Raw genomic sequence first — 25,373 nt, 5'->3', positions numbered from 1 at the left:
GCCTGATGAGTCTGTTGCAAACACAGACAAACAGTGAATAACCCCCTTCTTTTTTAGGTTTTAATCATAGTAATAATACCCACAATCATCAGTTCAGAAAAGATGACTTTGTGTGTGGCCTCCATTAAAAGTTTACTTTTGTGAACAAATAGCACAATTTTTATTATTGCTTCTTCCAATACAGTCTCTTTTGCCTGACAAAGTAGTGACTCAACAAGGGAAGGTGGATTTTTCTATATTTTTGTGTTTATAAGCTAAAAGGAAAATACTTTGGTAAATAATTTAGTTGTTTTGCAGGACAGTACTTAACCATTTTGCCTAATTTAGTTCTCAATTAAATTATTTACAATTAAGACTGCTATACAAAAGGTACAGAGTATTCAAACAGTTAATTGCTACAAAATAGACTATTGTTTTGACAATGTGTTGATGTCTTAGTATGATTTTATGTGTGTACAGTCTACAAACCTATTTCTCAATAGGAAAACACTTTTAACTGGTAAATACATTGCTATAATCATTGTTTTTCTCTTTTCACCTGCTAATTATCCATTTGTAAACTTAAGGTGGCAGTAATTCACCAAGTTGTTTGCAAACTAGTGACGGCAGATAATTTGAGTGTACTGAATCTCTAGAAAAGTATATTAAAAGGATCCGTTCACCAGATCACACAGTTCATTCTTGCTGAATTAAACAACACCTCTTCCATTACAATCATCGTACTGCACAACGTAGAAAGTGATCCATTCACACTGCAATATGGCAGCACTCATTACTTCAAGCTAAAGGCTAATTTATCAGTGAACATCCCCCATCCCTATTATCTTAATACAGTTAGGTTAAAAAAACAGTGTTTTTTTTATTATTATTTTATTTTTATTTCAGAGGAATATAGCATTTTAATACTCCCATGGTCTTAGAGTAAAGTGATGCAAATGTTGTGGTTGGACAGAGGGAATGCAAGGATGGCGGCATCCCGTCAGTTCCCAAAACCACACAAAAAAAAAACTTGTAAAGGCACACACAAGGTCAGTGTGTTTTTACATTGTGCAATAATGCAATACAGTGGACTTCTTGTTAAGAAACTATTACACACACATATTAACTGTCGGAAAAAAGGGAATTACAAGGTGAGAAATGCAAAAAGACACATAAACACATACACATGCACAGGCCTGGTATGTACACATCCACATAAGCAAGACGAATTTGGATTTGGCCCAAAGGTCTGAGCCCACAGGCAAGAAAAGCAGGAGGCCCACAATCTGGGCACATGGAGGGAGTGTGCGTGTGCGTGTGTGTGTGAGTGTGTGAGAGGAGGGACAGTCAAAAGTGGGTGGAGTGGATGGAGATCCTGAGGGAGGTTTTGAGATGTCGCAGTAGCTCTCCATTGCAGCAACTTTGAAGGAGCTAACACCAACTTGAACAACTTTACGTGAGTGTATTTCATTTTCTCAAAGGACTGCACAGAATAGCTCTGTGGGAGTATGCTGGTTGTCACAATGCCTTCAGAGTTTTCTTTAAGTTCCTGAAGCGTTTGCAAGGGGGAAAGTATTCCTGGAAGAGTCTCCTAACTGGACCTCAGGTAAGTTTACTGCTACACTCCAATTCACACTGTTCATTTTGAAGAAAGCCACTACATTATTATTACATTACTACTGCTAAATAGTAGTAATGTATAAGTGGATATACAAGTGGAGCAAAACCTTTAAAATGTCACTCAACCGAACATGTTGGTTTCTCTTCAAAATGCTTTTCAGTGAATAATTTGGGATGTTTAGGTCACTCCACAAACAACACAGACTTTAAACCTGACATTTGCATGAGAACAGTGAAGAGCTCTGACATGTTTTATGCAAGTCAGCACATGCAGTTCCACTCACCTAAAACGTCTTTCTCCTTGCTTTTCATTTTTCAACTTTCACCTGGTTCACTTTGTGAGAAACTGAATTGCTCAATCAGATTGGAGCATATGCCCAAACTTTTGCAGCGACAAGAGAAGATGAACCATGTTTTCAATTCAGAAGTTGGTTTGGCCTTGAGGTGAAAGTGTATTCTCTGCCTTCTGTCACTTTCCTACAATGTCTTCTTGCATCGCACACACACATTAACAGAAGTGTGTGTGTGATGAGTGGGAAATCAGATGACCTTCGAAATATGGTCAACTCAGGACTTTAATATCGACAAACGATGTTCCTGATACAAATTGCTCTTTTTGCTAAAACATCTTTTGTAAGAAATTCCCTATGTTGCTTTGTTTAGCTTTTTGAAGAATAAATCACAGTTTTAATTTAGTTTAGATAAGTTGGTTATAGACTGACTTATGGAATTTCACAAAATGTTTTTATAATTGTTTAAATATTACAACTAACTTGCTCAGACCACTGTGTTTACAAAGAGTTTTCTACTAGCCTCACACATGATTTTAAGGGAAAACTAAAACTGGTTGATGGCAGACAATGTGGTTGTTATAATTTTTGGAAAAAAAAGTCCAGATGTGGATAAAGAATGAACAAAGCTGCCAGCAGTAGAATGAGCAATGCACCATCAGATGAACCCGCTGGACTTTTGACCTGTGTTTCTGTCTAAATTGGAGATATTTAATCAGTCAAGTGAAAACCTCAGTAGTTTAAAACTAGACTTGTGTCTACCCCAACCACACCTGCTCAATTCTGGTTGTCAAAATTGTCTGAATGAATGATAGAGAATCTAACTGGGAATCCTGCAGAGGCATTTCTTGACCCTTTCTGTAATTATGGCCTTCGTTGTGAGACTGGGCGTGGGTGCTTATTTGTGTGTGGGATCCATTTAACTCAAAGGAACATCTTCGACCTTTTCACTCAACCCCTCACCCTTCACTTGATGTGACCCAGCTCTGTAGACAGCTGTTTCACACAGAGATAAAATTGTATTGCCATAAAGGATACCCCCTATTTATGCTGCTCTGGTTTGGATTGTTAAACGTGATAGAAACGTCTCAAACCGGCAGACCAGCCGTTTCGGTGTCCACTCTTACAATATGAAACTGATCCATCTCTGACACCACTTTGGGACCAAGGATATTGGCTCAGGATGAGTTTCAAGTCTTAAGTTGTTTTTGACATGTTTACCCTATTGCTTCCAGTAGCCAACAGCTCTTTACTGTGTGTAGGATGGCACAGTGTAAAGAGAACATAATGCAATCATTAGACTTCTACTGACTCATGATTTCATTGCTATTTTTATTATTTTCCATTATCATAATATTCTCCCTTCTCAAGTGCCCAAAACCAAGCAAGGGGTCCCCTAATAGTCCTCTAATTTTATAATCTTAATAGCCATAATGTCATGTAAATTATGTGGTTTATTAATGTTCCACTTCTTGTGTGTGTGGTGCATTTCAGGGACAATGTAACTTTTAATTAACTTATTGCTAAAAGAGTCATTCCATGTCATAATTCTGAGAAATCAGAATCATCAGAATCATTTGCCTTGGCATTCGTAAAACTGTGTACCCAAGAGCTTAATATAGTTATTCTAGTCCTCAAAACATTTGATCTTTGGAGTTTGTATTGATATGATATGCTTAAGGCTTCATATAAAAGAGCCAAGTTAATGCTAAAACCTGTCATATTTGTTTCTGCACAGGTTGCTTGACTCAGATTTGATGTATGACCTGCAAAGCTTTATTGAGCCATCCTGATAGCATGATGAAGCACCTGACAGGCTTTTCCTACCTGGACTATTTTCCTGAAATTTTCAATTTCACAGTTCATAAGATATTGTGTAGACAGTAACATTCTGTGGCTTCTTTATGCAGAGTTTATCAGAGCAGAAGAAAATCGAAGGCACAGAATTCCAAAATAAGAGTCATCCAAACCTAAAAAAAAAAAAAAAAAAAAAAAAAAAAATTACATGAAAATCAAATACATTAAATTGAGTTGTAAAGATGCTCAGGAGTTGATTGGATGCCTTAAGCTCGGGCTGTTTGTTAACTCCTTTTGGACCAGAAAAGCAGAGACTTATTGCAGTACAACCTCAAAGCTTAATTTAAAGCCTTACTTACTGTGGGTGTGAGAGAGGTAAAGTGAATGCCACGCCCCTCTCTAATTCCAGACAGGGGTTAGCGTCATAACCTCATCCTAACTTAATCCAAGAAGTCTGATCTCAGTGAACTCCAACAATGGCAGTGACTGTGAAAGTAAAACAAAAAAAAAGTTAAGTTTTTATGTTGTGGAAACAAAAAACATCTTTTACTTATTTAAAACATGACCCAAATGTTTAATTGAACAAAAACAGAGATGGAAAATTGACCATTAAGATTTTACTGTCAAAGTGGTTGCAATGTCATCTTTTTGAGAAAGTCAACAGGAGAATAAATCTTACTGCCAACTGGAGTCATTCGCTCAGAAGTCAAAGGTCAGAGCTGTGAACTAATAAGAATCATGCAGGAAAAAGTAATAAAGTGAGAACAGAGTGCTTGAAGGCATTTTTGTCAGAAAACAAGACAGAGCAACTTGTCCATCCCTATCCCCCAAATATCACCCAAAGTTTCATTTATTGTTTAAAAGAAAGAAGACCTCTTTATGAGCTTATATAATCAGGCATTTGTTTGTTTTTACAGAATCATCAGTGGCTTCAATTATTTTATGCCTGATGGGAAAATTATTGTACAACCAGGAGTAACCAAACAGTCGTTAGGTACACAAAAATTACAATAATTATAGCAGAGAACCACACACTCAGCTGAACCAATTGAGTCACATTTTGATGACTGTGAACAGTGTTTATTATGCACTCATTAGCATTAACCCAAACAACTGAAGAAGCCAAAATGATATGCTGAAACATTAACTTCTTGAAGTAAAACATGAATGCTGGACAAAATCTGGATAATCCCAATATTTACTTGAATCAGTCAGTTTCTGATCCTCATTATTGTTGAGTTACTTCTAGCTCTTTTACTTTCCTAAGATCTTATTTTTAAATATTATTATTGTCAGACCTTGCCAGTCTGAGTGAAGAAAGCAAGCAGTTTTCAATTGATCATTTCACTTCTTGGCCTTGTGTCATAAAGTAATTGCCCCATAACTCTAATAACTGGTTGTGCAACAATTGGCGCCAAAAACTGTTTTCAACTGTTGGCAATAACTGGCAATCAGTCTTTAAATTCCTTGTGGAGGAACTCTGGTCCAGTCTTCTATGTGAGAATATTTCTGATTTAGCAAAATTGGAAGGTTTTACACTATGATTGGCTTTTTCAAGGTCACAGACAATGAAGCTCCACATCACTCTCATTTTACATAACCCAAATGTGTTCAAGCCTGATGTTGTGATCTGCTGACTGTAACTAACCTTTTTCATGAATTTTTCTAGTGTAAAATTCATGATTTCATCAGTGAAGGTGAATTTTCTTGGCCCTGAAGCAGAAAAGAGTCTTCAAACTATCACAGAACTACCATAATTGTGACTGCTGACAAATGTGAGAAACAACGGAAGTGGTTTTGTCCCTGATATTATAAAATTTTATATTGTTTCTTGCTTATTGTGTAATCCTCAACTGTTATTTTATGAGAGAAAATTGAAGCCTAATCTGCTTTAGAAGTTATTTTGCATTCTGGTTGATGCAAGACATTTGGGTATAATAATCAAAATTTCCAAAACCATATAAGCTTTACTACCAAATCTGCCTTTTGTTAGATAAAAAAAAAAAAAAAGCTAAAAGTTATTTATAATCATGAGTAAAGAATAAATCATGCATTTGTCACAAGTGGGCTGGATTATTGTATTGGCCACTTTATCTGTGTTTTAAATTCAGCATTACAGTTATTATAAAACACAGGCAATGAAAGGTTTAAGCATAATGCATACAACTTTGGACTTGCAACCTGTAGAAACCAGAATCAATTTTAAAAATTCTTTACTTGTGCTCAAATTGTTTGCTCCTCATAAAACAAGAGATACGTTAATTTGGTATCCATCTACTAAATGTTTCATGTTCTACTTCATGTCGCCAAGAAGATTCTGTTCATCTGAGTTCTTGATTGTGCAGGTTTACCAGTAGTTAGCCCTGGGCCAGGCTAATGAAGTTGAACATAGCTGTCGAAAGAAAAAATGGGGCCATTCATTCTGATTCATTTACCAAGGGGAGTGATTATATTTCCACAGGGTCTGGCTTCTTTAGATTGCTCTTTTATAAACTCATAATCTTGTAGGTTCTTTATAGACTTAGTATGATTATCTTTGCCCAATGTTTAAATTTTTTGGCAACCATTTAAGCAAAAAGGAAAATTAAATTTATAACAGGAAAACTACTTTTTCATAGCACAGTACGTTGCGTAATATGTTGGATTTAAATCTGGCTCTCCCACACAGCTGTGAATGACCCAAGCTATTTCACAGAAAACAGTGAGTTTAACCAGTGCCTGATAATTTGGATCAAACCTATAACGTAGGAATTCAGGGAAATTATAACAAGTTCTTTACAGCTGAAAAAAAGCTTATTTTATATATATATAATACTGGAACCTTTTTAGATTTTTGATCCAAATCAGCAACATATTTAATGAAAAACATTTTAACATTTGGTTAGAAATTCTTCCTTGTATCATTAATGTTTGCAGTCGCTTAACAACTCTTCCCTTGTGTCACATTTTTAGACACAAGAGAACTTGAACATGGCCTGTAATGTTGATGATCTGCATGATTTTGTTGTTGTTGTTTTTTGTTTTACAATTTCTAATTTGACTGGGACCACCTGCCATTAATCCTTACTGTAATACCTAATTGTCTAGAATGACAGTTTGGGGTCATTTTTCTCTGTGATTCCCAGCAGAGATGAAAGGTGTAAACCATCTTTTGTATTCAAAAGATGGGAAACACCAAGTGAATGCTCCTCATCCCTCATGGCCTAATATTCCATCACAAACTCATTACTGTCACAGATTGTACCAGTGTAAAGCCTAAAGGTGTTGTTTTTTGTAATGGATACAAAGGAAATTGAACTTGACAATCATGCAAATACAGAAGAGGATGCATTAATGACTACACTAAAAACAATGAGGGATAGTATGGAAAAACAAATCTGTCATTTTCTAAAGAGGTAAACAGAAAGTAATTCCTAGCACGTAAAAAAATCCACTGTAAGCAGTTCATCATTTCACAAATAAAAATATGAAAATGTGGCATATGCTCACATTCAGCTACTATGTGGGGATGGAGCGTTGCAGATTATTTTGTAGGCACTCATCTGACCAGAGCACCTTCTTCTTCATGTTTGCTCTGTCCCCTACATGATCAGGAGTGAAAATGTAACTCATCCTTCTTTGATAACTGCCATGCAAATTTGAAAGACACCTGGCATGTAAATCAGGAAAAAGAAACTGCTATGATAAAATCTTATTCAGTCAACCTTGTATCTTAGTGTCCTCATGTATCCTGTACTTTTCTACAAAAGGTAGCACGAAATCAACAAAGTTTCTGAGACAACATATCTATACAAACTATAGTGTTGCATTAACTCTATTGTTTGTACAGAGACAAACAATAGAATTAATGTATATATTATATTTTTAGTTGAGAAATAGAATACGTTTTACAGAAATAAGATATACAGATGAATCCCAATTTGACTTTATAGAAATATGCACCAGACCTGTTTTTTCTTCCCATTTTTTATTCTTTTAAAACACCCTGAACCAAAGCAGCTTTTTGACGTGATTACTGAGATATTGTGTTAGAGCCAAGATGTCATCTCTTCTTTCTTCTAAATGACAGGGGTGTAATCACTTTGCTCCATTTTTTTTTTTTTTTTTTACAAAAAATAGGAACAAGCTTCATGTGATAAACACAATTGCACAAGCAGTAGCAAAAGGTATAATCCTCTATCGTCAGGGACAAAAGGAAGACCATGATGTTTTTTATTCATCAACTATTTCAACACGTATTATAGGTTTCTTTAGAACACAGAGATAATGATAGCTGTAAGGTATGAACCCTTTTACCCATTTTTTATAGTTTTGTCATAAAGTTCTGGGTTTTCAGTGGCAGACTTGCAGGCATGCAGATGCTTGATTCATCTCATTAAAGTGGTTATCATCACACAGGAAATGGATACCTTTTCAACAAATGCACTATAGCTCTGTGCTGGAGAGAACAAACTTGCATTGATGACCTGTTTTCTGAATATATTCTACTCCAAAATGCCATACAAGTTTTTTTTTTTTATTTTTTTTATTTAGTCCTGAAAATAAATTAAGATTGTTGTCATTAAGTTATAGACCACAGTACAAAAAATTGTCTTATGGAGTTGAATAAAGAGGTCAAGCTTCTCAGTTGTCTACTATCCAAAACAATTCATCTTTAGCATAACAAAATGCTTAAATGGTTCAGAATAACAATCATAGTCAGAATAAATCTTACAAAAGACAAAAAAATCAGTTCATGTTTATTTTGTTGACATTCAAATGTCAGATTCAAACCAATAAGTTATTTCTACAAGAAATGAGTTTTTACACTGAGGCAGGTGTCTTTTTTGTAACTCATTTAAACATCTGGCAGATATCATAAGTCTTGATATTCTCAAAAAAGGAAACCAATAAACGTGCTTTAGCCAACCACTAAATGTCTCTATCAAATTTACAATATTTACACATTTAACAAAAATGAAATGGACGTATTCACTTCAGACTGAACAACTATAATTATCCATCCTTCCCCCCAAAACACCCAGATGAATAACAGATAAAATGGTAACCTCACGATTAATGTCCTAATGTTTAGTTCACATGACTACTTCAGAATTCAGAACCAAATATTAATTTGTCTCCAGCATTTTAAGTTGTAATATATGCTTCTTAAACTTTTGAGTGTTTTTATTTCACATCAGAGATTAATATCATCTGCAAGTACGTTGTAAAAGCTACACTTGCAGTGAAATCATGTTTTCACTAAAAATTGAGAATTACGTAATATACCTTATTTTCAAAAGCTGCATAGAAATAGAGATCGATTGCAAGATCTATCATCATTCGTAATAAATAATGAATCTTTTTCTATACATGATATGAAAGATGAGATTAAAAATATTTAATCTGCTGGTGGTAATCCACTATGTCAAAAATATTTGGCAGAACAAGTGCTTTTAAACTTCAGAGAGCTTGCCTGCATTGTGTTTAACAGTGTGTGAGTTTGTTGTAGGTTTCAACACAGCAGAAAGTACAAGCTGATCATGCTCTCATTGACAGACAGAGATTGTTGATGGGGTGAAGAAAAGCTGCAAAAACAGCTTTCGACAACATACATCGACATCACCCCACAAGGCATGTGGGGTGATGTCGAAATGTGACCCAGCAAGCTGGAGCCGAACATGTGGCTGCAGGTCACCTGCTGGAGCACACAGAAGGAGGGAGGTGTTAGTTTGTTTGTTAGTTGAACCAACAGTAACATCCTGAAGCCTCTGCCCTGCAGAGCTTTGTCTTTTGATGAAAGAATAAACATGAAAAGATGTGATGTGAAAGTAGCTGACAAGCTCAAAACTGGGAGAACAGAAAGTCAATAGTTTTGTTTTTGTCAAGCTATGTGGTTTGAAAGATTCTGAACAGTCGAGGCAGCTTCCACACACCTAACCCCTTTGCAGTTTATGAGAGCAAACATATATTAGCCAGGGATGACAAAGCAAACAGGGCTGATTTGTTGGATTCATTACATGTTTGATATTAGGTACATTGTACTTGAACAGAACAGTGTTTGTAGTCAGACAGTAATCCATCCTCATCTCCTTTTTAAATCACCCTCCTCTGGTTGCTCATTAAAGGATTTACCTTTAGCTGAACAAATATTTGTATTTCTGCTGTGTGATATTGTGTTGCTAAAGAGGATTCAATACTCTTTAGCAACTTTCCTGCATTGTCATCAGGCAAGTTAAATTACAAGAAGTACAGAACCATTAGTCATTATTTGTATGTCAAAAATACATTTTAAATCTAAAGTTGATATACAGATACATGAATATATCTTCTGTCATCACTGTTTTGTGAAGGTCTATCAATACATATTAAATAATGCACATTTCAAGATGAATATTAAAACTACATTTAGTATTTTATAATGTATTCTGGTTTTACAAGACTTGTTTTGAACCAGGTTTAGTTTACCGTCAAATATAATGCTGTTTATTTCCAAATACAGTAATTCTTTCCTTAATTAATCTGCCTTGCATCACTATATACATCAAAATATGTTACCTATAGTCTCAATACTGTATATTTAATGACAGAATATTTATGCCGTTAATTCTTATTGAAATGGAGCACAATGTCATATGTAAACGCAAACATTATGAATTACAAGTGATGGTAACGCAAAGACAAAATATATGGGGAAAAAGTTTTGTGCGGTAGATCTGAAATGCCCAATTTTCCCTAAGCTGACAAGATTCTCCAGATAGAAGCTGAAATCCAAGTGGCACCCTGACGGTTATAATCTGAATACCTGTCAGCGAACGATTCAAGATAAAATCCCACATACCTGGAATCCATTACTGAAACCACCAGTGCCAGTCAAACACATGCATGCTCAGTGTTTTCAGATCCCACATGGATTGCTGGTTTAGAATATGACACAGGCTTTTGTAAACATTCTTTGTTTGCTTCTGTCACATTTCTTCATATAACTGGATGCTCGAGTGATATCAGGTGGTGTCAGGTAGCTTTTTTAACTATGAATACAATGCATGGAGTTTTGTTTCATTCCTCTGATGTCAGTAAATCTTTGATCTGCTCTAATTATTGTTCTGCATTTTGAGTGATTGTGTGCAAATAATAGAAGAAAACCTTGTAAATGAACAAAATGAATGTTTTTACAGCTTAACTTCTTCCTGCTCATGTGGTGTTCTGCTATTATAGTGTTTTGTTTATTTTTTGTGAAACTACAAATTAGTTTTTCACTACCTCTCTGGTTCTATATGCGTATCCTTTCTTTTCATTTGTTGGCAAAAAAAAAGTTCTCTTGTCATGATAATACCTAATAAAAGAAGTAGATTCTGTAACAACCTTAAGATGTCACAGTAGTTAATTACAGTGCAATTTTAAAAATGTATAAATCTTAACATCAATATTTTAAGGTTATATACAGTAAAAACTTTGATAGATTGGGGTCCACAATGCTGTTCACAAATAAAGTACAAATGGTAGAGTTGATTTAAGGCATGTAAATGTGTAGTTGAATGGGAATGACTGATTTTATGTAAAGAGTCTCTCACTTTTCTCAAAAGCTCTATATAAGTCTGATGTAATTTCATTTCATAAAGCTTTGGATTCAATGGCACCAACCTGACCTTAAAGTTTAGTCCATCATTTTTTATGAACCACTCTTGCTTTTACTCTGATTTAGTTTAGTGTTTTCAGCAGACCATTACATAAGGTTTATATTTGTTCAATGCTGTGGGACATTTCAGGATTCAGATTTTGGAGGTAGTCTTTTGATTTTTTATCAGTACTTGTTGATGAAACAGCATCAAAGCACAATGCAATGAATGCCATGCCTACCTGCTGCATATTGGCTTTATGAACAATAACTAAAAAGAAGTTCAGTCTTCAAGAAATAATTAAGCACTATGCAATGGGGTCCATATTAACTGTTCTGATAGTCATCTTTGTCTAACATTTCAGAATCTTATGTTGAATATGATATGAATGCAGCAGTTTGGTGACTCATGTCAGCTATTACTGGTACAGCCATTTAAAATAAGATCCATGCTTAACCTTTTGCTGTCATCTGCAAGGCACCAAGTCATTGAACAATACAAGAAGCCAAAGAAGAAGCTTAGAGAGAATTGTGTCATTGTTTTTTTTTCTTTCTAGTTCTTGTTCTCCAAAGGAATAATTATGAGGAAGGGATCTAGAAGCCACCTGTCTGAAACAGCTTGAAGGCCCTGAAACACTGCTCTGTTTTACTTGTTTTACAGTTTTTCTTTATGGGCAAGTTAGGACGAGTCAAACACGCCACAGACCTCCTCTCTGCTGTTGTGTGGCTGTGTACCGTGTATACATAATAATGTGGGTATTAGTTATGACTACAAGTGTGTTATGTGCAGATGAACAAGTCGATACAAACATGAGCATAGGACTCCATTGTTTTAGCTTCAAAGCCTCTTTTGTTCCTCATTTAAAGGCGAATACATCCTTTAATACTCCTGTTTTTCCTTCTCACAGGTCTGAGGTCAGACAACGAGGTACTGAGGATGGCAATATCAAGAACCAAACTCTTCACTTTGGTGACATTTCTCCTTGTAGCAAAGTGCAATGGATTAATGGGAAAAGGAAAAGACTCCTCTCTGTTAAGCTTCACACACCATCTTTACAATGCCACTATCAATGAAAACTCTGCCCCACGGATGTATGTTGAGATCCCTGTGAAGATGGGTATTTCACTGAACGACCTATTGTGGGACATCAAATATAACATCGTTGCAGGTGACGATGAAGAGTTTTTCCAAGCAGAGGCTCTATCAGTGGGGGATTTCTGCTTCCTTAGGATCAAAACTCGCAGCAGTAACTCAGCTCTGTTGAACAGGGAGGTTAGAGATAGCTACACTCTCACAGTGGAAGCAACAGAAAGCACTTTTGAATTACAGGCTAAGACAAAGGTGTTTATTCACGTGCTCGATACTAATGACTTAAAGCCGCTTTTCTATCCCGCATCGTACAATGTGAATATAAGGGAAGACACTCCACTCAAGACGAGTGTGGTCAAAGTCAGTGCAACAGATGCTGACATTGGAACCAATGCTGAATTTTTTTACTCCTTCACAAGCAGAGCTCATCCATTTTCTGTCGATCCATTCACAGGCGTGGTCACCCTTGTCAAAAAGCTCAATCACACTCGAATGCAGAGATATGACCTCATAGTATTAGCAGAAGACAGAACAAAAAAGATATCAGGCATTCAAAAATTTGGAAACACTGCTCGAGTCACAGTCAACATACAAAAGATGCCAAAGGAGTTCCCAGTCATCACACCTCCCCCAAAACCCAAAGTGTCTGCAGATGGAGATGTAGATATTAGCATCCATGTTGAAGCAGGAGTCAAGCCTGTGGAATCTCTTTATATTGTAAATGGGGATCCTCACCAGTGTTTTGAGATAATCCCTTCAGGAGTGCAAAGCATGGACTTCCAAGTGATTTCAACAAAGAGAATTGTGTGGTCTCAAAGTCCTTTTGGGTTGAATTTGTCCCTTCAAGCTAAAGATAGGAGCTCTCCAAGCATTTTGTCTCCAATTACAGAAATTCACATTCCAGCAGGCCCTTATTGGCCTTTAACATTTCTTGAGGACACCTATATTGTCACCTTAAGTGAGTTTTCCCCTCCTAAAACTCATGTAATTAAAGTTTCTGTCACTTTCTTTTACCAAAATGTTACATTCAGCATCAAAAACAATCCAGACAGCTTGAATTTTAAAATCCATCCCAAAACTGGGATTATCATAACTGCAGATAAATTTGACTATGAGAGGAAAAAACGATATGAATTTGATGTGGTGGCCAATCATGGTGAAGCAGAGACTCATATTGTGATCAAGATTGCTGATGAGAATGATAACAATCCACATTTCAGACAAACGTCATATCAGGCGACAGTGGATGAAAACATGCCTGTTGGCAGCAGTGTCCTAAAAGTTGCTGCTTCAGATATTGATGAAGGCAAAAATGGCTTTGTTACCTACTCCATTGCAAGTTCTGGACCTTTACCTTTCACTATAGATTCATTTACAGGCATTATCTCAACCTCTGAACACCTAGACTATGAACTTATGAAACGACGGTATCACCTAAGAGTCTGGGCTTCGGACAGTGGCAGCCCCTTCAGTCAGGTCAGCGAATGCCCCGTGACAATAACCCTGAACAACTTGAATGATAACATCCCTCTGTTTGAAAGAGTTGGCTGCAACATCACAATACCGCTTGATTTAACAGTGGGACACATACTTGCTGAGATTTCGGCCATTGATTTAGATGAGTTGCAGCAGCTCCAGTACAAAATAGAATCAGGCAACGAGGCCCAAATCTTTGGCATTGATTCCATTTCTGGTTCAATCTTTCTTAAAAAGCAAATTCCCCCACAGGAGGGCTCATTTACCCTGAGGGTTGTTGCAACAGATGGAAAACATCACTCTGAAGTCTCAGTTGTAAGAGTAACTGTCACAAACAAAGGTGAGAATGCAACAGTGAGCTGCTTGGAAACAGGCATTTTTAAACAGATGACTGATAAACTAATAGAGTCAATAAAGCCAGTTTTAATCAACCAAGAAGAAGAGTCTTTCTCAGATATCCATATCACTAACAGACATTCTCCCAAAATTGCTAAGAGCATTCCCAGTTCTATTGATGTTCCTGAGAACTATACACTTAATTCAACCATTCTCCAGTTCCAGGCCACAGACCTGGACTCTGGCTATAACGGTATGCTTGTGTATGCAATATCAACAGGGAATGAAGATGGGTGTTTTGCTATTGACACGTTTTCTGGAGAACTTCGTTTAGCTTGCCCCCTGGATAGAGAGACCAAAGAGTTCTACATTCTGAACATTACAGTTTATGACTTGGGAACACCACAAACATCTGCCTGGAAATTCCTCGCTGTAAACGTAGTAGATGTCAATGACAACCCTCCTGTTTTTGATCAGCACAGATATGTGATTCGAGTACCTGAAAATGCTGAGAAAGACTCTGTTATCTTCAGAGCCAGAGCAGTAGACGTTGACACAGATTTGAATGGAAATGTCCTATATTCCTTCCTGACTCCAACTGACACGTTCAGAGTTGATGAACTGACTGGAGAGGTGATTGTGACGAGTCCATTGGATCGAGAGAACTCTCCCAAACATGACCTCTGGATCAGAGCCACAGACCAAGCCAGACTTGGTCCTCAGTTGTTCTCTACCACTAACCTGGTGGTAATTTTGGAGGATATAAATGACAACACACCTAAATTTGTGCCAAAGGGCTATCATATAAAAGTTGCAGAAGATGTTCCTGTGGGAACTCTGCTTGTCTGGGTGGAGACTGAAGACTTAGACCTAGGTAGTGGAGGTCTGGTGACATACAGACTAATGAGCACAGAGAGTGGGATCTTTCATCTTGACTCATCTACTGGAACTTTGACCCTGGAACGTGAGCTGGACTTTGAGAGGCGACCAGCTTACAATCTCACAGTTCAAGCCGTGGACCACGGCCTCCCTCGCTCCTTGTCATCATCCTGTTTTGTGGAAATTGAGGTTCTGGATGTCAATGAAAACCTCCACAAGCCAGTGTTCACAGAGTTTGTGTATGAAGCAGCAGTGCTGGAGGATGCAGCAGTGGGGACATCTGTGGTAATGGTCTCGGCTTCAGACAAAGATGTAGGTCGAGATGCTGTGGTCAGATACCATATCAGTGATGGCTCTGGGCTTGGAGTTTTCTCTATTGATGAAGAAGCAGGTAAATAAATTGAGCTTTCTTCCACTGTTTTAATAAAATGTTGCAATTTTAAATACATTTTGAGTTTGTTGTTAAATTGTATGGTAGAGTAACAAAAAACACTCTACTTTTGTCAAGTTAGTTTTTAGCATCAGTTCAATATGAAACGGCCTGAAGCACTAATACTATGAATGTCTTATAAAGATCACATTGATAAGAAAATCCAATATATTTATAAATAGTTTCTTCAGCCAGATGTTATCCACATTGTTACTAAAACAATGGCCTAAGTCGGTTTTTCTAAAAGGTATTAAAAAAATACATATTTTTTTTTTTTTGGGAAAAAAATCACGAGGCAAAAATTGACTTAGGTCATTATTTTTCCAAAGGTGGTGATATTTAAAGTTAGTGGGACATTAATAACACTAAATTAGACAAAAGTGCTGCAGTGTGATGTCACATAATACTGCAGTATAATCCATGTCTGCAAGACAGCATAAACGAAAAACAACTTAAAAGCAATGAGAAAATGCAACATAAACATCACAATTGGCATATGCATGTAAATTGAAAAATATTTAGAGATTAGCTTGTCAATTAAATAATGAGAATCAAAACCAACTACACAGTCTTCCAATGTTTTCATCGTCAGTAATTATAATGCTTCTATTTCTTCAACTATGAGAGGTCAAGCCAGCATCTATTGTTTTCCTAGGCAGTTGTTTGCAGCTGTGTTTACGATGTACACAGTATAACTGTGTCACCTTAATACAGTCTGATGGACGAGTATTTTTTAAAGTGCCTTGTTGACCTAGCAATTTTATTTGGTTATTTAATATTAATTTTGTCAGGCTTTCTTCTTCGTAGTGAAGATCAGTTTCATGGTTATAAACAACAACCTCTTCATTGTAGAGCAAGAAGGGACATTAGAATATCCTAAATATTGTTTATTATTTTGACTTTAAAAAGATAATGAAAACTAATCCTCTCAATCAAGTAAAATCCATGCAGTCAGATCCCTATCAGTTGTATGTTTTTCATAGCACTGCACAACTTGCAGCAGTTTTTATGGATTCTGTGGTATGAAACTGATACTTATGGATATTCATATTCAAACATTTTGTACTTTATGTGGCAGCTACTGAAGTAATGTTAAAGAGACTCATTTCAATAAAATTTAAAAATTGGTTGAAAATTCTCAGAAAGAGAGCTTGCCACACTCAGTAATTCACATTGTGTTAAAATCACTTGTCCATTCATTATCATTTGTGATTTTCACACATTAAAAAATCACCAGACTCAAACCACTTATAGGCGTGAAATTATAAGACAGTCCACCTGCAAGCTGAGCTCCAAGTTGCTGCTTGTTCTGACAAAGTTCAAGTGATGTGATTGAAATCTCTAAAGAGCATCTTAATTGAGCTTGCAGAGAGAATGTTTCAGTGACAGTTGATGTAGCAGAGGAACAGACACATTTCTAGTAAATTTATAAACATAGTGAATATTTACATCATGTTGTATCAAAAACAACATTCCCTGATGTTGTTTTTGATACAACATCAAAAACAACATTAGAGAATGTTGTTTTTTCCTCTGGTATTTTTCCATCAATGTGTTCACATATGGAAAATACCTGGTGAGCCCGCAGCATATCGGCCTTGCATACCAGTAGCCTGCTGCTGAACTTAGGGTTCAGATAAAATCAGGGTAAATGGAGTTCTCCGTCATGATGAAACAGTGCTGAATTATTACCTGTTTTCTTTCTTCTTTTTAATTTTTTAAATTTTTTGAGTTCTCACCCTGTGAGTTTAAATTGACAGTTCTTCATATGGCCTTTAATGGACTTTTAAGTATTTTTATGTAAAAACAGTTTTGTCCAAATTAGTTAGCTCGGAATGGTAAAAGTTCTCTTCCCCTTCTATTCCCAAGAGAACAACAAATAAAGAAAATTTATTGTAAAACGGATTATAATGTTTTCAATCTTTTCGTGCTCTTCAGGTGTGATTCGTACAGCAGAAGCGCTGGACCGAGAGACGGTACAGCATTATTGGCTCTCTGTCTACGCCACAGATCTGGGAACTGAGCCTCTGATCGCCTGGACTCATGTCTTTCTGGAGGTTCTGGATGTTAACGACAATGCTCCAGAGCTTTCCCGGCCGGTGTATTTTGCATCTGTCCAGGAAAACTTGGATAAAGTGACCTCAGTCATCCAGGTGTTGGCCACAGATTTGGACACAACCTCTGAGGGGAAGCTTTCTTATCAGATGCAGGAATCTCACAAGACGTATTTTGATGTGGATCCAAAAACAGGTAAAAATAATTCGAAGAAAATATATGCAGCTTCTTGTATAATCTTTGTTTTCTTAGGGGTTGTTTTCTCTATGATCTTAATAGATAACAGGTCTTCTACATAGGAATGTTAAGGTCTGGGCTTGACCAGGCCAATACGTTTTTTTTTTTTTTTTTTTTCTTTTTTAAGCAGTAAAACAAGCATTCTTCGCCTGCTCCATTTGGGTTCATTGCCCAAGTTTTAATTGTCGGATAGATAGTTTTATGTTTAACTCCTCAATTAAGTGTCATAATTGGTGGCTTATGGTTAGCTCTGGTGTCCAAGTTATTTACAGACAATAAAAGACCATACATATCATCAACCCTTTATCACATTGGATATCAGGTTGAAAAAAGTGTTTGTGCTGAGATACTCTTTTGATATGGTATTTTTTTGTTCAAAGAAGATTGTTCCTAATGTGGTGTGATTCATTCAAATGCAACAAACCTAAGTCATGTTGGCATACTATTTGAGAAAATATGCTTCACCTTTATCTATTTGAAACAAGTTGTTCTTACACCCTCATTTCCAGTTTTCCTTGCAGAAAATTGGACCGTTCTAAGAGATCTTGTACTTTTTTATTGTTTCTTTGAGCACTGTTTTTTTTTGCTAGGAAATCCAATCCTATGGAGACCAACAGCTGGAACATTGAATAGTGAACTGCAGAATCAATTTTAATTTGTTTGGATAGCGCATAACTCTTCCAATATTGAAGACAATGTGGTTCTCCCTGAAGTACACCCTAGATTTAAAAGATGTCCTTTCGTTCTGTTCTTGTATAATGCATTTATTTTCAGCTCTGAATATATTCTTACACTATAATGTTTTTCTAAAAAAGAAGAACATGAATTTCATGGAAATTATTATTTCCATTAATGAAAATATTTGTATGCTGCCATTTTGTATTACATTGTAAATCAAAATATTGTTGGTTTGGTGAAGCTGGCTCAAACCTCAATTTTTATTGTTTGGTTTCTTAGATACAGGTAATCATAAATAGATAGATGGGTAAATAGGTATGGTTTATTTTTACATTATAAAGTAAAATGATTTATCTAAAAGTTTTTTTTTAATTAACTCACTACATGCAAATTAACCTCCACTGTGGTATAAAGGGTGTAAATCAATCATGTTTCCATTTGCTATCTATTTATTGCACATGCAGTTTAAGGAAGAATATCGGCCTCCTGTGCTATGAATAATTTACACCTTAACTAAAATTTGCTTTGTGCTCAAAAGACATTTCTCACAGTTTCAGCACATCCCAAAGGCAAGTTTCACATTTTGATTCAGGGGCTACAGTCTTTACAAGGTGCTGTAAAGACTGGCAGGAGTTTCATTATTCACAAAACGGTCTGTTGAAAGGTTTCTGTTTGTACAAGTCTGAGCAGTGCAGGTAGGCGTGTCACAGAGAGCAAAGCTGAAATTAAAACTTGGAAGCAAATAAAGTAGCAGTCACTTCTAAACTTACTGCTTCATGATTTTGATGGAGAAGTAAAACCTTTAAAAAAAAGTCGCAGTAAACTCTTAGTATCTCTACAAACTCTTGACAGTTACAATCCAATTACCTGGTGAGGACTTTTGATGTTCAGCCGAGGGATAGCACCATGAGTACTGACATTACAAGTTACTACAAGTCCTGTCCTCCTCCTATTATCTGCTGTGCTGTTTGTCCACACCCTAAGGCTAATATACTGAGGGATTACACAAAGAGAAGGCCAGTTGTGGTGAGAAGGAGACAGGCCGAGCTGTAGGTGTCGAAACAGTTCTGCTGTGTCACACCAGGAAAGACCCTTTTTTGTCTGAGCGCAGCTGTATTTGATATTCATTTACTTGCAGATACGAGAACAGAATAGAGTGTTTTTGGTTGAAAGCGTTCATTGTGTTTCTGTGTATTTCTGTATACTGAGGATTTCCTAACGTCAAGTCTGGTCTGAGATCATTTGATCGGATCTGACCCAGAATCTCTGCGGAAAAGCTACTAAACTAAAACTTTCACTCTAACTTCTGAGTAGAATTCTTATAAAATGCTATCTGAAGTGTAAACAGTTTTGTTAAAATGCAAGGGGTTTCTAGAGTGAAAACAAACCCAAGGCATTAATAATAAATTTAATTTTACCCTTATCAATGCCTTTACAAAAAATACATACTCCTTGAACATTTGGGTATTTGTGTTGTCACAACTAATATATTTGTAAAATAACAGACCTACATATTTATGTAATACAGGACTTTATTTTGTTATAATAATTTTTTTTTCCAAATCTAAAACTTATGATATGTGTTTCTATTTCACTCGTCTTTGCTAGTGCAATCTTATACTGATTGCACTAGCAATACCTGCCTTCAGATGTCACCTAATTAGTAGATAGAGTCAACTGTGTGAAATTTAAATTAAGAGCATAATGGACACCAAGGAAAACAGCAGAGATCAGATCCGAAAGTTAAGAAGACATTTAAAGAACTGAGTTATGGGATAGTAAAATTAGCTTTAAACATGTCACAGAGAGGGCTCTGTTCAATCTATTATCTTTAAGTTGGAGAGAGTATGACACAACTCCACTCGTACAAATACTGACTGTCCCTATGGTAAAACATGCTGGTGCCAGCATCATTTTGTAAAACTACTCCAAAAGTTGTAAATCAAGTGAACCATCTGCTGAAACTTACTTGCAAAAACTTACTTTAAAAGCAATAGATATGCTTTTAAATGAAAATTTTCTCAGATTTACACTATCATGTTTGCTTTCGCATCAAAACCATATTAACCATATTGGTTAATATGGTGTTTCATATTAACCAATAACATGAAACACCATAAACATCTCAATATATCCTGTGATCCATGTTTATAGGCATTTTTCGAAGGAAAGGCAATCAAAATGCTCATTGTTTATTGACAGGAGTCAATGCAGTTTCATTGACTCCTGTAGAAACAGGGTCAATGAAAAATTAGGGTAAAAAAAAACTGTTTCGCTTATGTCATTAAATCATGTCTTGGAAATCAAATTAACTTGTTGGAACTCTACTTTGAACTGGATATATATTTTTGCAGTAGAAAAGAATTTTAGTTTTGTTTGTTTCAGAAAAACATAATCAAATGTAATTGTGTGACTACTTTCATCTGCTCAGTTGCCATGAAAACTATGTTTTCTGATATGGAAAAATAACTAAAAATTAAAATGATTAATACTTTTTTTACATCCACAAATGTGAATAAACCACATGAATTTAGGTAGATACAGTCACTATGAGGGAAATAAATGATCTGTTGAAAAAGGATCTTTGGAACATGATCCACCTTGTCTTATTTTCACAGATAAACCGCCTATTACTAATGCATGGGGTGAGTTGTGCAGAAACCTCTCATGTTCTGACAGGATAGAAATGACTCACATCTAATGCTTTTGACTAAGAAGCATATTTTATACAGCAGCATTGTCTGTTGGTTTCAGCCAAGAATTACTTTTAGTGTCAGGCAGGAATGAGTTGTGCTTCAAAAAAAAGAGACAATTATCACACATTAAGTTTTGACAATCAAAGCTGCTGCTTCATAAGAAAACCACTTTGGTATATGTTTCATTATGTGATAAAGCAGTTGTGCACTGGCAAGGCCAGACAAGTTTGGAATGTACCCATTTCATTAACCTTTTTGAAACGGCATATTTGTCAAACTTTTAAAGAAAGTTTATGATTCATTCACTGATAAGGGGTGAATTTTGATGCGTTTTTGTATCTGACATTTGATACATAAGCCTGCATAAAGGTGAATCTCTCATCCTGTGCTTTCTTGTTGTCAGTAACCCCGTGAAAAGACCCATAGCACATTACCAACTGTAGCTTTGCAGTTCAATAACTGTTTCAGGTCAATTTACAAGCAACACATTGGTGTACTTTAAGTATAGACTGAAACTTAGTGGTATTTCAGCTCATATTTTTATTTCTGTTGCCACATAACTTTGTCAACAGATGTGTAATAAGCTACTGAATACTAAAGATAATAAATGTCCTTTTCTGGTGGAGTTTTCTAAGAACAACAATTATTACTTTGTCAGGATGATTACATAGTTCTTTAGGGTGTACACTCAAAACTTATACTATGCACCTCTGGCTTATTTTTCACCACAAAGCACATATGGATTAAAAAGTAAGTAAGATAGATACATATTGAGAATTCTGTTGAGTTTCGACAAACAAAAATATCTCTTTTAATACATCACATTGTCATAGTGACATCATTGGGGAAAGCATACATTCCTTGCTCAAGTTGAGATTAGATTATCTTTAAATATCTTTTGATAATATTTTTTGCTATAAAATAAAATTTTAAAGTTTTTAGAAACTTAAGACACTTTTTAAATGTCTGCTCATTTTATAAATGAAAATAAGCTTATATTTAAATTTAATACCACAGTTTGTATTTTAAATGAAACAATTAAGTAACTCATTTTTTGGTTTTCATCATTTTGATAAATGGTGAGATAATGTTATTATCATAACATCCATGAACCCCAAAGTCAAAATATGAGAAACTCAAGGCTTCTCTTAAAATGAGTATGAACAACAAGGCAAGACATATTAACCAATAACATGAAACACCATAAACATCTCAATATATCCTGTGATCCATGTTTATAGGCATATTTCGAAGGAAAGGCAATCAAAATGCTCATTGTTTATTAATACTTGAAAAACTGAATACTTTCAAGCAGATATGCTTTCTGTCCGGGCCGCTGTATCACAGTGATTCTGCTGCAGCTGAATATGGATGGTTGTATTGTAAGATTTCCTCATATGGGAGGTTTCTGTGCATTTATCACTTTCAGCTTTAAGCAGAATGGAAAATGTCATCAGCATTTTATCAAGTTGATCATTTACAGGAAATTACATAAAAAAATGTTTGTTTCCCCGCCCCCAACGAACATCACACCACTCTTTAATCATGGCTTTTATCGGGTGCAACGTTGGAGTCACTCCTCCCATTCCGCCAGAGGGCGCTGTAGTTGCTTTGCATTGGTTCGTGGTGAGGGCGAAGAAAACTGACGGCGGACCGTTAGCGCGCTTAGGTTGCCGTTAGCTCAAACTAACAAGCTGAATCTGCCATAAAATCATATACTACTGGCGTTCATGAGTGTTGCCCAGCGTGTTTAACGGGCATGTCCGAGTAAAAGCACTCGGCAATAAAATTAACGACAACAACGGCTATCTTACGTTCTTTGTAACAGACCGGTCTTGGTCTCCAGGCCACTTTTTGATGGTTTCGGTCTTGTCTCGGGCATTGGTGACTCGGGTTTTAAAAACAAACAAACGACAAAAAAACACAATTGTGGAAATATCACTAAATTTTAACAGCTTTGTTTTCGCTGGATGCAAAACATACCGATTAAAACTCAAGCAATAACGTGACCAGACATGCGCAGTGGTTTCTGTCTTAAGTGTTAGTCTCTCGCTGCATAAATCATAAGAAATCTGATTCGCTTTCACACACTGTGGGGACTATCATCACTTCAAAGAAGCTCAAAGAAAGGTAGGCTCTGTGGACGTGATGTTAGCTAAGCTAGCTGTACAGTGACAAATTGGATTTGATAAGAAAAAAAAAAACGTCACTCACTGCGCTGAATTATCGTGCGGAGGTGTTGACTGATGTTGCAGATATGGAGCGACACTCTGACCAAAGTGACGTGACATTCACGAACGATCCGATTCTTCTGAACTGCTCTTTACTGAAGAAGCGAGAACTGGAACCTAACAGAACCGTTCTTTATTCCTGTAACGCTCTGCGTACTGCAGTAGCCATTATAATTCTACTGAATTATATATATAAATGTATTGATATTTATTTAATCAGCGAATAAATAAAACATAAACAGAACAGAAGAGCACAAAACAATAAAAGCACAGCATGCTCGTTGCACTTTGATTGTTTTCATCACCTGTCCAGGTGGCAGATGTTACAGCAGGAGGAGGGTGAGAACAGTTAGGGTGTGTGGCTTGTGCTTGTTTACTTCTTGCTTCCTTGGTCAGTGTTCAGTTGGTAGTTGAGTGTTTACCGTTGGTGCAAACAGTGGTGGTTTCTGACATTGGCAATACGGGCAATTGACTCAGGGGTTATCTTTTTAGGGATGGCACGAGACCGCTGCAGATTGTGGCACAGAGATGGAAGCAAAGCAGAACAAATGTGCTCCGCCAGTTGCCACGAGCCTTACTCCTGAACCTCTTGAAACTCTCACAGGATATCATGTTTAATGGGGAGCCCACTCTGCCTTTAAATGCACCAAAAGACGTCCTTGAGACTCTCCAGAGGCCAATAACATTTTGCCATATGTCGAATGTTATGGTGGAGGCCTTAATCCATTTGAGGAGTGTCTTTATAAAAAACGTCTTAACGTTATTTTCTTAGATTTTTTTTTATGTGCAGCAATGTCTTATGAATATTCTCAGGTAAAATAAAATGGAGAAATAATGTAGTGTCTTTTTGTTCTGGGTGACATCCAGAAATATCTGTAGAAATGTGGCTGAAGAGACAGTCGGCTCAGATGAAGGCCAAGATACAAACAAAGATTCTATTGCAAGTTGCTTTTGAAATTCCCACGGATACTTCACATAATGGCAGTGTGCTTCTCAGATTATACTATGAGAACATTCTGAACTTTCATTAGTTGTTATTTAATCTACTAAAGTTGAACTTTTTTACTGTTCTGGGTCTGTTTGAATTAGCTCTTACATCCAGATTATCCAGAGAGTTTTGTACCTTATAGGGAACAGATGCTTCTGATCACCATGTTTGGCAATACTTCCTCATGGTCACCAATTGGGCATTTTATCACTGGCCATGTTTGATCATTGAGAACAATTTTCCAGGTGATATAATGCATGTATAGTTCTGAGATTTAAACATGAAACTACATAAAGTTCACATTGTGTTTGTGAATTAACCTTGAAACAGTCTCTGTGTTGAAAATTACTTCAGTGAATGTACAAATTCTGCATTAAATCATGAAAAATAGAGTGTTTTGCTTCAGATCAGATAGCAGTCAAGCTGTGAATGTTTTATTGCTCAGGGATAGCAGCTCAGCATTGTTCTTTTTAAATCGCTATTTCCTGCAGGCAGCAATGATTCTTGCCTCATCTCTTTTCAGGGACTTGTTTACCCACATGACTGTTATTGAGGGATTTCTGCATTCTCAGCTTATCATAGAGTATCCCTTTTCAAACCAAAAGCAGTGGATTTAGACACTTGCTCTGCAGTCTTAAATCACTGAAATGACTCTCTGATCATTCTAACATGCTCAGAAAAATAAAATAGAATTTTATGAAGCTCAGTAAATATATACAGGTATTAAAAGGAAGAGAAGCTGCAGTTTCGGAGCTGCAGATCATTGTGAATTGACAAAGGAAGATGAGGAAACAAACAAACAGGACGCTGACATCTCAGGCAGCACTGTTTATCTTCACGTGGTTCTGACAGGCCTTCAGTGTCGCTGAGTGAAAACAGGCAATGTGGGACAGATGAAGCTTTACCCCCAATCCCCATGTCTTTCCTACTGAGAGAAACACGCTTTCTCATGTGACCCACCTGTCTTGTTGTCCTCTCAGCTGGGCTTGTTTCA

At 36.4% G+C, this 25,373-nt stretch overlaps 1 protein-coding gene and 1 long non-coding RNA gene across 2 annotated transcripts in view; one reads left to right on the top strand and one right to left on the bottom strand.

Annotated features, from left to right (window-relative positions):
* Positions 1–1,402: 1,402 nt before the first annotated feature.
* LOC129360413 (protocadherin Fat 2-like) overlaps positions 1,403–25,373 on the top strand; it is an 88,125-nt gene continuing 64,154 nt past the window's right edge. The window contains exons 1-3 of the mRNA XM_055030620.1: positions 1,403–1,585; positions 12,192–15,455; positions 17,433–17,744. Coding sequence (XP_054886595.1) covers positions 12,221–15,455; positions 17,433–17,744 — 3,547 coding nt within the window. The 5' untranslated portion in view covers positions 1,403–1,585; positions 12,192–12,220. The remainder of the gene's footprint in view (positions 1,586–12,191; positions 15,456–17,432; positions 17,745–25,373) is intronic.
* LOC129360414 (uncharacterized) lies at positions 3,075–23,467 on the bottom strand. Its single transcript, XR_008606049.1, has 3 exons — positions 23,375–23,467; positions 4,046–4,172; positions 3,075–3,859 (listed from the first exon to the last, which is right to left on the bottom strand). It is a non-coding gene; the product is annotated as an uncharacterized LOC129360414 (long non-coding RNA).

This window comes from Poeciliopsis prolifica, unplaced genomic scaffold (assembly GCF_027474105.1).
Source record: "Poeciliopsis prolifica strain line A6 unplaced genomic scaffold, Auburn_PproV2 SCAFFOLD006, whole genome shotgun sequence".
Lineage (NCBI taxonomy): Eukaryota > Metazoa > Chordata > Actinopteri > Cyprinodontiformes > Poeciliidae > Poeciliopsis > Poeciliopsis prolifica.
This window is presented reverse-complemented; position numbering and strand designations above follow the sequence as displayed.